Source organism: Liolophura sinensis, chromosome 1 (genome assembly GCF_032854445.1).
Source record: "Liolophura sinensis isolate JHLJ2023 chromosome 1, CUHK_Ljap_v2, whole genome shotgun sequence".
Classification (NCBI taxonomy): Eukaryota; Metazoa; Mollusca; class Polyplacophora; order Chitonida; family Chitonidae; genus Liolophura; species Liolophura sinensis.
The window spans coordinates 8,285,502-8,299,647 of NC_088295.1; the positions used below are offsets into that span (position 1 = coordinate 8,285,502).

Consider the following 14,146-nt stretch of genomic DNA (forward strand, 5'->3'; position numbering starts at 1 on the left):
AAAGAAAGAGAGATAAACAGTGAGAAGGCCCTCGCTCTAACTCGACCCGCACCAATTTCTCCGTCCATGGCTTTGCGGCTTGACTAAACACATTAGTCATTTCTTCCTTTGCCTTGAGGTAAGGACGCTTTTTTCTCTCCCATTGCCCGGCGGTGTGTATTATTCGGTTGTATACAAACGGCAAAGCTTTATCCTAGTGACTGTCAGGCTAAACTAATGCTCCCTATCTACACTCGGACCGGTATCATGTTCAGCCTGATCGTGTTTTACGCCTCCAGTGCACAAACACAGATGCTTTCCTCTCCACCAATCATCGTGGACGGCCACATCATGTGACGCGCCCTTCTACCTGTGGCCGCGGCGCATGTGAAAACTCTAGTCTTATATACTCGTCCACTGGCCTGGAAATTACTAGCAGATCTCTGTCTTCGGTGTCTTCACGATGATTTCTCGCGACAGACAGTGGATGGATAGGGTGGGGACAGGTCTGCCCTTTGGACACCGAGTCCAACACGACAAGAACGGCTGTGGCTTCAGTTCTTAAACGAACTGTCATAGAAAGTTTTCATGGCGAATGCCTGTGTATCTCGGCGAGGCTATGCGGCGAGTGTCCCTCAGGGTTCGGCTCGTGGATAGCTACTTGTGGGAAGATACCGCCTGGTATCACCTCTGCTTTTGGTCAGCACTGCTGGCGTTTTGTCGTGGACGGCTCTGGTGGACGCTGACCATCATGTGTGCCGTCTCGTTTCTCTCTCTGGCATCCATACTGTTTGCCTGTTACGCAGTGGAGAGCGCGCGACTCTCGCTTGTTAAAGGCGCCGAGTATGATGGCCGTTACCAGGGACTCAACACCGGATCACTTACCTTCGTCAACAAACACCGTTCTCTAAAAGCTGTACAAGGTCCTTCCTCAGCCAAAGCTCTGCTCCAAGAAGAAATCGGTGATACAAGACTTCGTGTTCGATCCCAGCAAGAATTCCCTTCACAATCCGCGACAGGAAACAAACTCCAGGCAGCCCAAATTCTTTTTAAATCGAATTCAAATTATACTGACTTTTTAGAAAGAGATAATCGTAATAAAGACATCAATGAGAAACATTTGGAAAGTGATGTGTCGCAAACGAGCTCATTCCATGACAATGTCGCCAGTGTATATAACAGGACGAATTCAACCTCTCTCAAGTACGCGGTATTAGATGTTGGGGAGGAGGCCAGTCGAAACTTACCTCAAGCTATTATTATAGGGGTCAAAAAGGCTGGTACTCGTGCTTTATTAGAGTTTATTCGCCTGCATCCGGATGTGCGAGCTCCGGGGCCAGAAACCCATTTCTTTGACAGGAATTACCACAAGGGATTGGACTGGTACAGGTAAGTTCTCCTGGTCACAGGCTGACAAAAAACACGGAGAAAGTAACTTTATGTGTGTACTGTGTTTGATCACTCCGTCCATGTGCGTTTCTCATTTTTCAATCGTGTACCAACAACGTGTCGTTTTTATATCATAACAAGTTATTTTATTGAATTTTACAAGCATTCTAAGTAAGAACGCTGGTAGTTCTCCCTAAAACACATTTGTATTATTTTTATCTTACGGCAGAAATGTATAGCCTAATTGAAAATGGTGGAGGAAAAAATAGTACAAAATAGTGTTTTTACGAGAAAATTACATGCGACAGTGCACAATATAAAAATAGCCCAAAGAAAAAAATCTATTTTTTTTAACCGACAAGAAAGGTGTTCCAGTTAATTAGCAGGAGAGGTGAAATTATTCTAAAACAATTAATTTAAGGTTTATGGGCTGTCAACATGATTAAGAAAAGCCTGTGCAAGTTTGGTGGTAGCTGAATAGACGTCTTCTGTTATCACAGTATTGTGTACTTCTGGCAATAGAGGGGACACCTCGTGCCTTTTCTAGCTGAAGTTATTAACCTTTGCCATAAACCTGAATTCAATTATCTATAATGTTTCTTTCTAATTCTAAAGTTCTTAAATTTCACGTGTTTAACATCATTGATCTGTGGAACGAAAATTTATCTGACAAATACACAACCATTTCTAATTTGGAAGTTTTCAGTTTTCATTTAAACTTGTATATTTCTGTTGTTTTTTTTTAACGGGAGAATTTTTTTTCGGGCTACGAAAATTGTGTGTCATCTAGTTCATGGAGTTATGCGTGACCATATTTTTTTTACTTACTTCTTGTGATATATTTATAAGGAAATGACATTAAGATTCTGCTCTTGTAAACTACCCGACAAAAAATGTGTGAAGAGCTTTGATGTAGTAAATATTTAGGGTTTTTGCTGAAGTCTTGTACGTCAGTCATTTAGAACTTAACAGATGTAGTCAAGCTGTCTTTACTTATAGTTTAAACTAGCTTTTTGGGGATTTTTTTGTCAAAAGCTTTTTTTCTAGCAATTGCAGCAGAATGGAGCTATAGCTTTTACACCCGTTGTCGGCACGTTTGTATTTCCGAAGGAGCTGTTGACTGACCACGTGTTGAAGTTAGTCGGATTACCTCTTCCCTTGTTAATTACTGTCTACCTCATAACTACACGTTACCAGCCGCTGGAGTTCCGTAAGACACCAAGACGACTCCCAAACACGGGACAATCTCCTGTGTATGTGCAAGCAGTAAAACATTTACAAACATCGCATGGACTCGATTTATTATTTTTAAATGGAGAGCCGCCTCAGGGTGTCTTTACAGTGGATTTTTTTTTGTTTTAAAAAATTGCATAGGTTAAGATTTTTACCAGCACAAAGTTTAATAGCTCTCCTTTTTTGACGACAAGATGTTTTCGTTTTAAAAACGACGTGGTGCTCGCCTACAAAAGACCTTATGTATAGGTCTACTGCATGTGACATTTGCTTTTGAAGGACCCTAGAAGATAACTCTTTCAGTCTGCTGCCCAAGTTTAATGTACATAAACATGCCACTGGAACATTGGGGTAACATCAGTCGCCATTGTCTTGATTCAACCATGTCAAACGGCACTAAGTGTTTAAATAAGCTTGTCTTAGTTTATAGACTACGTGTTTACGTGGACTGAAATCCATGCTGTAGTGATGGGTGTGCATGCCTGACATGGGAATGTAGTACGGGTACTTCACAGAACGCTGTTTAATCCATGTTATGTTCTTGGGCAAAATACATGTAAGAATTACACATGTTTTTCTGTTCAAAAGTGAAAGTCAAAAGTGATAACCACGTTAAATTAAATCCCTCTGGATTTAGCTAAGTAATACACATGCAATTCGAGCAATAGACAATATGGATATGGCGCTGATTTAATCTAGTACGTTAAACGGGCCTTGGTGATAGACAATACAAGGACATGGGAAAGCTGTAAAATGGTAGTATCAGTTTCTGAAGTACACGTTGATGACATGTTGAAAGCTTTTAACTCCAGCAACATTTATTCTGGTGCTTTTTCACCCTTTTTTAAATTAAATATTCCCCAAAACATACGACTGATTTCTGCTATAAACTGCGCTTTAGGGCTTTTTGCCTATTTTTAGCTTTCATCGGCACACGTGAAATTTAACGCTTCTTGCATATTTTATTTCATATGTCTAATGTAAAATATTAATAAGAGGTCCGCCGCCTTATACGCGGTTGCTTCCACTGTAATTGTACTCCCGGGTACCAAACAATGGCGTTTTCTCTTCAATAAATCGAATACACACGCATTACTCCTTGACTTCATTAATCCTGCCTGTTTGCCTGAGAGGATGGTCGCCAATTACAGTGCTCCTTGTCTTCTCACGCAGGCGCACTGACCAGTGGTAGGGCAGGTGAAGCAGAAGTAACCTGGCTCTTGAGAGAAAACGTCTGCACAGGCTCACTGAGGCATCTAAACTGAGTTCTGAAACATCGTGCTGGTTTCTTGAGCTTCAGACATCTTTTGTCGCGCTGTGGTTTGGCCGTTTAGCAGGGTAAATTGGCCAGAGATTGAAGACTAATCTAAGATGGAGACGGATCAAAGGAACGCTGATAAAACCAAAAGGACCCAGAGGCTGAAATACACCAAGATTTGAGCCCTCCCGATTTTCGGGAATATCTCCCCTTCCGCTTGTAAACTGTTTGTTTAGAAAACGGCGCCCTCGGTCGAAAATGCCGTATGTGTGTGGCTCAGCATTTACATCGGCCTTGAAAGCAAGCTTTGACACAAAGGAGAAACAATTTGAAAATTTTGTTTGCAATCGCCTTTGTTAGGCTATTACAAAATTATCTTCAATATTAATGAGGTGGTCAAGCACCATGCTTATTTTGTAATAATAATAATGTTAATGGTCCTATATATAAAATACTTTAATGATGACTATGTTGATGACAGTACTGTTGCGTTCTTTGTTCTGATGAACACATTTCTCGTGTCACCATGACAAATGACATGTCACGTGAATCACCTTGGAGATGACTGTGTGGAGAGTGCAGTATCGTGTTGCACGAAATGTGAGGAAGACGGAGTGAACATCGTCATTGTTTTAAATCATCCATCAAAACATCGCACGAGTCTCCTTCTCGCTTCAAGTAAATTTTATTGTCAGTATCATTTCCATTCCATATAGTGTTGAGTTAATTCTTAACTTGTTCATATAGTGTCTCAGGACAATGTTTTTGTTCAGATAATTTCTCTTGTATATGTAACAGTTCATTAAGAAAAAAAAGACGTAAAATTAACAACCAAACAATTTTTCACTTAGATTTGGAATGTGGAATTTACCACATTTTGTGTGAAATTTAGTAATTTGATAGGAATAAAAAAATTACATAAATACAAGATATAATGCTCATTTTTATCAGGGCCTGTCAGACGTGAGTTTAGAAGCATATGTTTTGCTTAGTCATTGAGTACCAGACCTGTGTATTATCGTGTGTGCAAATTAAGACTGGAGATGTCAAGTTATGAACGTGTGTTGTTTGTCAGCGGTGATTGTCTCTTACAGAGGCCCATTGTGTTGGCAATCCTGGTTCTTGTCAAATGTCTCCCCTGTCCTGACAGCTAACACGGAATCAGGTCGACCGCACTTCAAACACAGGCGTCAGAAAAAATCTTTCCCCAAAATAATCCCCGTAACGTCGACTACTTTGGAAGATAATCCTCTGCCGACCTTTTGTATGTCGCTATGTTGTGTCTTCTCGAGGAACCCTGGACTCGGTGTATTGCCGACGTGGCGTGAAGTTAAGTCATGATCATATTCGTGGCCTGATGACGGACACTTCGTCAGTTTTAATCTAACCGATAGTGGAATGAACGTCCACGCCATATCAAAGTATTATTCTGCCTTATCAAGTTGAAAATCAAGTTAAACAGAAGCAGTTAGCAAATCTGTTGTACTTCATGTATGTAGTGAAGCCTGGCCTTTGCAAGGCTCACCTGTAGAAGCTACAGGGTGGTTTGAGTTTGAACAGGCTGTGACTCCTGAGAGGACAATTATGTCTGCGGTATTGCACAGTTGGTGGACTTCGCGGATAAAATGAGACAGGGTTTCGGAGAAGAGACAGAGGTAGCTGTCTAGTGAGATAGGGACCCACATTCCTAACAGACTTGTGATGTTTTACACACGGGATTAGGTTACCACTCAGCGTGACATCGCATGACTTCGCACTCACAACAAGCCCAATTTGTGTAATGATGGCGAAAACTCGCGTAAAGACCTTAGCCTACTGTATACCGGGTATTTGCCGGGGATATTCCCAGGGTTTAGCTCTACGTATATGAGTGAGTAGATGAACTGAATCCATTCTCACTAGATTTAACAGTATGGGAATTCATTTAAAGCGCCGTTGCTTCTTCTCTGTGCAATGCATATTTTGTCTTTCATGTACACTTATGCCAACAAATAATGTTTAAAAACAACGAAAATGTTTTTTTCTTCATTTTTTGCAAACATTTCCCGTAAAGCTATTAACTGTCTACCCGATTTGGAAATAATGCATGAATTCTATAATAGTAATGATGATGTTATGAAAGGTAGTGAAGGTTCGTTAATATGGTATATATTGACCTGCATGATTGCTGAAATATTTAAGTCCCATCATAAATCGCAATGTATATTCCTTCATAATGAAATCTTGGCGCCAGTGACAGCAATTGTGGTATTAGTAAAATGGCAGAGTAATGCTCGCTCTGCGTGGTTGAAAGGGAAAAAAAACATTTGCAAATGAATGCTGTGAAACAAAAAATGCTGCACCGGAATGCTATTATGTCTGTCCATTTACCATTTCCCACTACCATAGGGACGAGCATATATCTGTGTTATTACAGCACACAAGGCTGGTAACCGTTACGTGAGAACTGGGCCCGGTAGTACGGTGTGAAGGAGTTCGTGTCGAATACTCGTCAGTCCGCACACCCGATCGATCGGCACGTGCCCCTCACCTGGTCCCTTACCACTCCACAACGGAAAATGGCGCCGACAAAATCTAGGCGAGCTTGAACTGCTCGTTGTCTTTTCATTTCACAGAACCGTTCTGTGCGCGTTGCGTCTCCCCGCTGTCGTTTGTTTAGCATGATGGTTCTAAAACTCACCTGTGGTCTTACCCTAACGATTGTAATCGATCTCCGTCTATCTCTCCTTGAGGAGCCGTCCCGACACGCCTGCCTCGAGCCGACTAGACCATTAGTCCGACTGTCTCTTGTAAAATCATTGTAAACAGTAAGTGCTCTTCTCTCCCATCGTTTACCAAGTGGCGGTATTGATGGTAGAAACATGTGCTGACGATGTTTACGCAGACGTGGCATCTAGTTATCCTCACGCTAATCCTCAAACACTAGTATAATTGTCCAATGTAAAACTCTGCTCTCGATAAAAATAACATTCGGCTTAGTTATGTCAATAGGATGACTAATACATAAATGTGTATTAATAATGATGAATATAATTATTATAAGACATTTGGAACAGATTATGGATGGATTTACACAAGAAAGTGAATAATGTCGGAGTCCAACATAGATTTATTTTTCTGTATCGTCAACAAAAATAACATTTCAGTTATTTTGTCAATGTAATTATTGTTATATATTGCGTAAATCTATTGTGATACATTTTTACTTAAATAAATATAATTTAGTGTATTGTCCAGTACCGACCATACCATGTGATTTTATCTCTACATGACAAATTCCAGTATAGAGATATAACAAAAACATTTCATTTGATTTTGTCTGTGTCACACATAAGAATCATCAGTTTTGTTAAAAATACAGGTAGATAGGGTAAATAGTTGTTTAATGGCATGGGCGTAACAGACGCTATCTAGCGTATTATGTAATTTTCAGAAGTAAAAATCGTATTGAACTTGTTTAATAAAATGCGAGTCTATTCAGCAGTATTGTCGTATACTTATGTTACAATATTTTAGAAAGCTACATGTATATACAAGAAAATGACTGCAACTGAGACCCATACGCATTTAAAAAATGCACCTCCTAGTAAAAAAAAACATGTAGCACCATTCCTAACAACGCCAGCAATCCACAGTACTGTATACTCGTCAAAACTATTTTTTGAATACAATGGTTGAATGGCTATGTACGTGCATGTTTGTCGATATTAAAGACTACAGCTCACAGAATGAAAACAAAGCATTGACAACATTGTGATAGTTTGCAAAAGATCACATATAGCACGGAGGAAATGGGACCTCTTGTCAATCTACCTCTATCAGGTCTTTATTTTAACTGTTTATGAATCTGCTCACAAAGGAGTAAGGTACGCACCCGATTGCACCATGAATTGAGCACAACCGGTGGAAAATATGCCGTCATATTAGTTGCAATTTATTACAGGTCATTGGTCTAGAACTACTTAAAGTACTTTGTTGTCATCACATTTCATTTACAATTACATTAAAACTCGCCGATGTGGCGTTAAACCATAAGTATTCATTCATTCAAAACTCCCTCTCTCGGTTGCTAACTGCCTCAATGTACTATTCTTGACCTGTGTGCTATAGTACTGTGGTTCTGTTGAATGTAAACAATAGCGACAAACCCTCCATGATGACAAACTATTGAATTTTAGATCCCTTATCATGATTGTTTAAAGAGTTGGTCGTTGTTTAGGCTTGAGGGTTGTTCATGACAGAGGGTGTTTTGCCCCAACCACCCGCAGTGACCAGCCCGCACCTTAGCTCTTAATGGAGAAGATGTTTGTCCCCTAAAGGCTCTTGTTCAATATAACTCGAGTGTCTGACAATCTCCTTTATCAAGCCCGTTCAATAGGTTTGAGTATAATGTATTTTGTTTTCATAGAGCGAGTGGATGCCTCTTCTGTTACTCAAATGATGCGTGGCTCTTCCTTTAACCGGTAGTGTAAAGCACCCCCTGGCTCAAATGACAGGTCTTCTGAACCATTTGACTATTCTTCACCAACGTCTTAAGAATCTAGCCCAAACGCAGTTTCCTACTTTATCTTTTGGAAGGTGTCAAGAAAATCAAGGTACGCATGATGTCCCTCACACAAACCCCTGTCAAGCAGTGTGAAGGTGATTCAATCTGAAAATTATACCCGCCACTAGAGTCCTTGAGGGCAGGGCTGGACATACATGTACCCCCACCCTCCCTTGTCTACCCCGGGCCACGTGTCTTTACCCAGGTGTACAAAAGGTGTACTCTGTCGCATCCATGCGGTATTCGCACACGAATGAGCATCGTCAGTAACAGAAAAATTGAGATACATATTCATCAGTGCAGTCCTTGTCAAAAGTAGCTTTCGGGCGCGGCTTTCATTTTCTGATCTGTTCCGTTTCATAAAAAGCAATTTGTCTTTTGTCCATGCTTATTGTAAAAAGATTTCGAGATTATTTAAGGTGTGTAGATCTTTTAATAAGCATCTTTATTTCTTACTTGATTATTAAAGCAGATCTTTTGTTATATCAAAACTGTGTTGTATTTTTTCCTTTACGAGAGGCAAGGAACTGTTTTAATGTATGATTTTGAATTGCTAACTGTCCCTTTTGTGTTAATATTCTTAGTGGACGCTGTTATATGCCTGTGTTGTTGTGAAAAACACACATCAGTTTAGGTACATACTCATTGGCTTTATCAGAGAAATGGTGGCGGTTTAGTTCGGCTGACAGATGGCATGGGGTTAATACCGTCTGTGTGTTTAGTGAAAGTGAAGTGCTGGAAGGGAGATTAGCAGAGAATCGTCCGGGACTCGGCCTCTCTTAAACACCTCCTCTTTTATCTCCTTGACGTCTTGTAGCATGGTTGTCACGCCAGTACGAGAGCTTACTTTGTGACTTAGCCTACAGGGAAACCGGCACAACACAAGGGGAAATCCCCGCCCGCAGCCTCGAGCACATATTACACTGAGCCAATTACTGTTATCTTCTCCACTTCTCTTGTTCGTGGAGACTTGTCAAAGGCAAAGCGTTTTTGTCGTCTGCATTGCGTAAGCTCTTATAAGTCGTCAAATGAAGTCGTAAACTAAGCTACGTATTGTATATTTCTGCATTTGACGTTAGTGGTTACATAGTCCACTTAAGGCCTTTCGCTTTCATGTTTCACTGGGTATTTTGGGCGCATGAAAGCGATTCCTTTTCAGAGAGGGACGCTGTACTGATTTTGTGTCCAGAAAACTATGCATAATGGCGAGGAGTCGTGGATAGATTTGCGTAGTCAAGCTGGGGAACCGAGATCCTTCATCTATATACTATGGCGATAGCTGTCTAGCGATTTCCTTCCGAGCCTACGGTAACAGCCTCACAGCTAGTACTTGAGAACATCAAAGTCAGTTGGTGTAGAGCGGTGTTGTAAGAGGGGTTGGCGGGAAGCTGTCAGTCTCAGGGCCTTACCCTTCCCTACAGATGCTCCCGCGAAGATGTTCGCTGCGACGCTTAAACGTTCAGGATGTTTTATACGCGCATGGATCACTGGTAGCAAATGCTCGGTTGCTCATCTGGTTGTCAGTCAGATGAACTGTCTGCTGTGCGACTGATTTATGGCAGTCATCCTATGCGGAACCACTGTACTTAATGTTCCACACGCTGCGTGGTCTTTTTCCAAAGAATAAAAAACCGCTCCTCCGAATAGTCCTATACGCGGACATGTTCTGCAGAGGAACTACTTCCGGCGTAATGGGTGAAGAATGAAGTCATTGCTGTGCCATGGTTGCGTGATAGTATGAGATTTTCCGGGTCAGTTTTTTCTGTTTCCCCTCCGCCTGTACTTTGCTCGTGGTTGGTTTTTGTAGGAACTCCCCAGTGCGTTATCGAGTTTGTTCTCAGATTCACAGCTGCGTCGACCACGGTTACAAATAGATGTAGGTCGATGTCCGAGCTGCCAAGTCGCATCAAGGCCTGTTGGCCTGAAGCCTGGCTGTTAATCTCGATTCGCCTCAAGTGCCAGAAAACTGAGGCTGTTGAAATATTAGATAAGCATTCCGACTTGTCAGCTATCGGTTGTGGTATGGTGGTTGTCTATTATAAGACTTGCCTTTAAGTGGCGGCAAGTAAATTAATCACCAATAGACTCAGCCCAAACACTTTTCTGCTTAAAGCTGCACCAAACCATTGCTCTTTGTCTTTACATTGAGCTCTGTATCTGAAAAAAAAATTTTTTGCGGGCATATATCTTCATATGCGGGTTAGAATACTTGTTCTTTTATAGAATACGTTTTCTTAGTTTCCCTTGAAAAGTCAAAGTGTTTATTTAGAATGTCAGTTCAGGAAAACTTGAGCAGAATACACGTACCGATAGCCACAAAGTGAGGCAAAAGAACAGATGCAGAGAATTGTTTATTTTTAACAATGTAGTATGAAGCGATTAGTTGACAGTTGCCAGCCAGGATAGTGGATACCAATTAGCGATTTGTTTGCTCATTTTGTTCTAAACATAGCTGTCTATGTATAGCATTTGTATTTAGGAAATGAGTTGTACTTTTGAGGTAATATAACCAGTTCTACTGCTTTTCCTCAACTTGAAATGATAGGGCAGAGTGATGTATTCCACGAACACTGCTCTGTTGTATGTCACAATATCAAGATAGTAAATCAGTGGAAAACTCATCATAAATACAATCTACCATCACTGAGGCGTTTTGATGTAGCTGGATTCTTTAAGTTTTTCAGTCATAAAATATACAGAGCAATAGAACCTTGAAAAAGGTGTGCGTGTGTGTGTGTGTGTTGCGGGGTGGGGATTTAGCGTCTGAACGCGTCTGAACTTGTTTCCTGACGGTTGTGGTTCAAAAGTTCGTTTTGCACAGGCAGATGTACATGGTCTTTCAATCGATCCCAGGGAACGCCTTCTTGTGGCACTTTTTGGATGAAGGTAGCAATTATATATGTCAAGGGGTCGGGGTGATTGGGCAAGTTGCCCCGTGGGGATCCGGATGGGCATCGGCCGCTCTGTTATTACCGTTATCAGGGTTTGGTTACATAACACGTCCAGAAGGACTTCTTCTGTTCTGTGAGAGACGCACGTAATTCTGTAAACAGTTTAACCAGTAAATGAGACTAAACGATTGAGTAGGATATTGATTGGTGTGAGGGCTATTCATTGGACTCAGTGCTGCTTTTTACTGGTTGTTGGCTGCGCGTTGGATAAACCCAGCTTATTAGGTTGTTGAGGGAGCTACTTCAAAGCCAAACTAAATAAGTCAGTCTCAGGAGTTGTGTGTCGAGCTCCACTTGCCTTTGTCCTCTTTATCCGATTTTGTAAAAAGGAAATCTCACTTGGTGTTCGAGTACCTTTGATTGCGTGTAAGTGGACAAACGTCAACGTGTGGGCCATTTTATTCCCATGAGGGGTTCAATGGAAGGAGAAAACCCGCGTCGTGACCTACGCCACGCGGTTTTCGCAAAAATGTTTATGCACAATATAGGCGCAGTTTGGGCTATTCAGCGATTTTAAGAGATGCCATTAGCATAAATGATAATGTTGAAAGTGATAAAAGGGCGATACGTTTCACTCATATTAAAGCAAGAACACTGGGTGGGTGTTGTGATTATTGACCCGGAACATACATCATGGTATACACGAATGTCATTTTCTCCGACTGGATTTGTAACATATTTGGTTTATTTACGAAAATATTTGTTTCACCGATGACTAATCGTTCTTAGTGACGTGGTGCATTGTATTAACCCCTTTTGGAAAATTCTTGGAACACTCTTTTCTGGGCACATCTTTGGGATATAATACGAAGTGGAGCCTAGTTTATCACTGGCAATGTTGCAAGATTATATCATCGTGTGGCGTACACGCCTACACCACACCCAAAGAGCCGTGCAAATTTCGTTGGCAGATATGCAGCATATATTGACAGTCTATTCCTTGTAAGCCTTCTGTCTTCTTGTTCTTGAGAGCTTTAGTATGCCATCTATATCAATACTCACCTTAATAAATCATCGAGAAGTCACAGGTGCTACTGTTTTGTTTACTGGATGCTGATGTGTTTGTTTTCATTTATTTGTTTCAGAAGGAAGATGCCTCCAACGATCTCTGGTCAGATCACCATCGAGAAGACCCCAAGTTACTTCGTGACGAAAGAGGTCCCGCGTCGTGTGTACGACATGTCCAAAACCGTAAAGCTCATAGTAGTGGTTCGGGACCCAGTTACTCGTTCTATATCGGACTATACTCAGGCCCACACCAAACGGCCCGAGACTAAGGCCTTCGAGGAGATGGCCTTCCTCAACAACAGCGGTGGGGTGGTGGATACCTCGTGGGGGGCTATACGTATAGGCGTGTATGCTAAACACTTAGAGCGCTGGCTCAAATATTTCCCTTTAGAACAAATACATTTCGTAAACGGGGAAAAACTGATTTCCGACCCTGCCCGAGAGATTAGTAAAGTCCAAGAATTCCTGGGCTTAAAGTGCATTGTCACCGAGAAACACTTTTACTTTAATGAAAGCAAAGGCTTTCCGTGTTTGAAGAAGCACGAGGGGAGTGGAAAACCCCACTGTTTAGGGAAGACAAAAGGTCGGACTCATCCCCACATAGACCCCAAAGCCATTCAAAGGCTCAGGGTTTTTTACCACCCGTTTAACATGAGATTTTACAGGATGGTTGGTCAGGATTTTGGCTGGCCAGTGCACTGAACGCCATAAATCCACCCAATGGACAAATCTTAATTTACATGTGAATCATATTGATTCAGATAATGGCAAAGTTTTTGGAATCCCTGACTGCTTCGTGGAGAGGTTTGACCAAGACTAGCAGTGGACGATTCTGAGCTGTTGGCTTATTCTGCTATACGGACATGGCCAACGCTTTTTGGCAGTGTATAAAATGTGGTGACTGGTGAAAAAATCAGACCTGGAATTGTATTTAATATTCCGCAAGAATTGTGCGAATTTTAGAATAGGTAAATGCCAGCAAGGAAGATGAGCCTTTTTATATTTATAACAAGTACTATTATGATCTTGGAGTTGTAACCCCAAATAATACTCAGGTGACTCTATTTTCGTACCTCATTGTCGTCACGTGGTGTTCCACACAATAACACTGGCACCTTCTATTTTCATACACCCTGTATCATGCTCAATTCACCACCACAGTGCCCGTAGTCCGCTTGCATAATAGAGAATAGAGAAAGAGTCTGTTAGGTGCCTCTTAGACCCTATACGGTTTTTGTAAGCACTCGGTGAGCGCATATGGACTGTTTCTGGGTCCAGTCTGTTGGTTCCCAAAGGCGTGTTAGATAAGCTTTAATCTCCAGGAACGTCTCTGTCATCTCAGATGAAGGTTGTACTCTTGTTTTTTTTTGTTTTGTTTTTTTTGGTATTATTATGCTGTTGGTAACGGTCCTGTAATACGCACGTATTATCTGTGTGATGGTTTTTTGTTAATGTGGTCTTGTGCTATGGTCAGCGCCAGTATACAATGCACTTGCACATTTCTGTACTAGAACTATAATGCTTTCGAAACAGGCTTGTGCTGTCAAAAAATATTAATGTCCCAGACAGAATGTCAGTGTATTAGTATGTGGTGTTTGCAGTTCAGAATTGCGATTCTTTACGGTATTTTAATAAGATTGAGCTAACGTGCACGTTTTCATCCAAAGTACACATTCACACAGCCTTCTGCGTTATTTATATAAGTCCTGAGATTTAACACGGAAAGATATACGTGCTAACCATTGATGTTCTCAGTGTTTAAATTTGAAGCTTTACTAAATA

At 41.2% G+C, this 14,146-nt stretch overlaps 1 protein-coding gene across 1 annotated transcript; it reads left to right on the forward strand.

Annotated features, from left to right (window-relative positions):
* Window positions 1-444: 444 nt before the first annotated feature.
* Window positions 445-13,707, forward strand: LOC135474693 (heparan sulfate glucosamine 3-O-sulfotransferase 6-like). The gene is made up of 2 exons (XM_064754254.1): window positions 445-1,368; window positions 12,442-13,707. Exons 1-2 carry the CDS (start codon window positions 575-577, stop codon window positions 13,064-13,066), a joined length of 1,419 nt encoding a protein of 472 aa, XP_064610324.1. The 5' UTR covers window positions 445-574; the 3' UTR covers window positions 13,067-13,707.
* The last annotated feature ends 439 nt before the right edge of the window (window positions 13,708-14,146 follow it).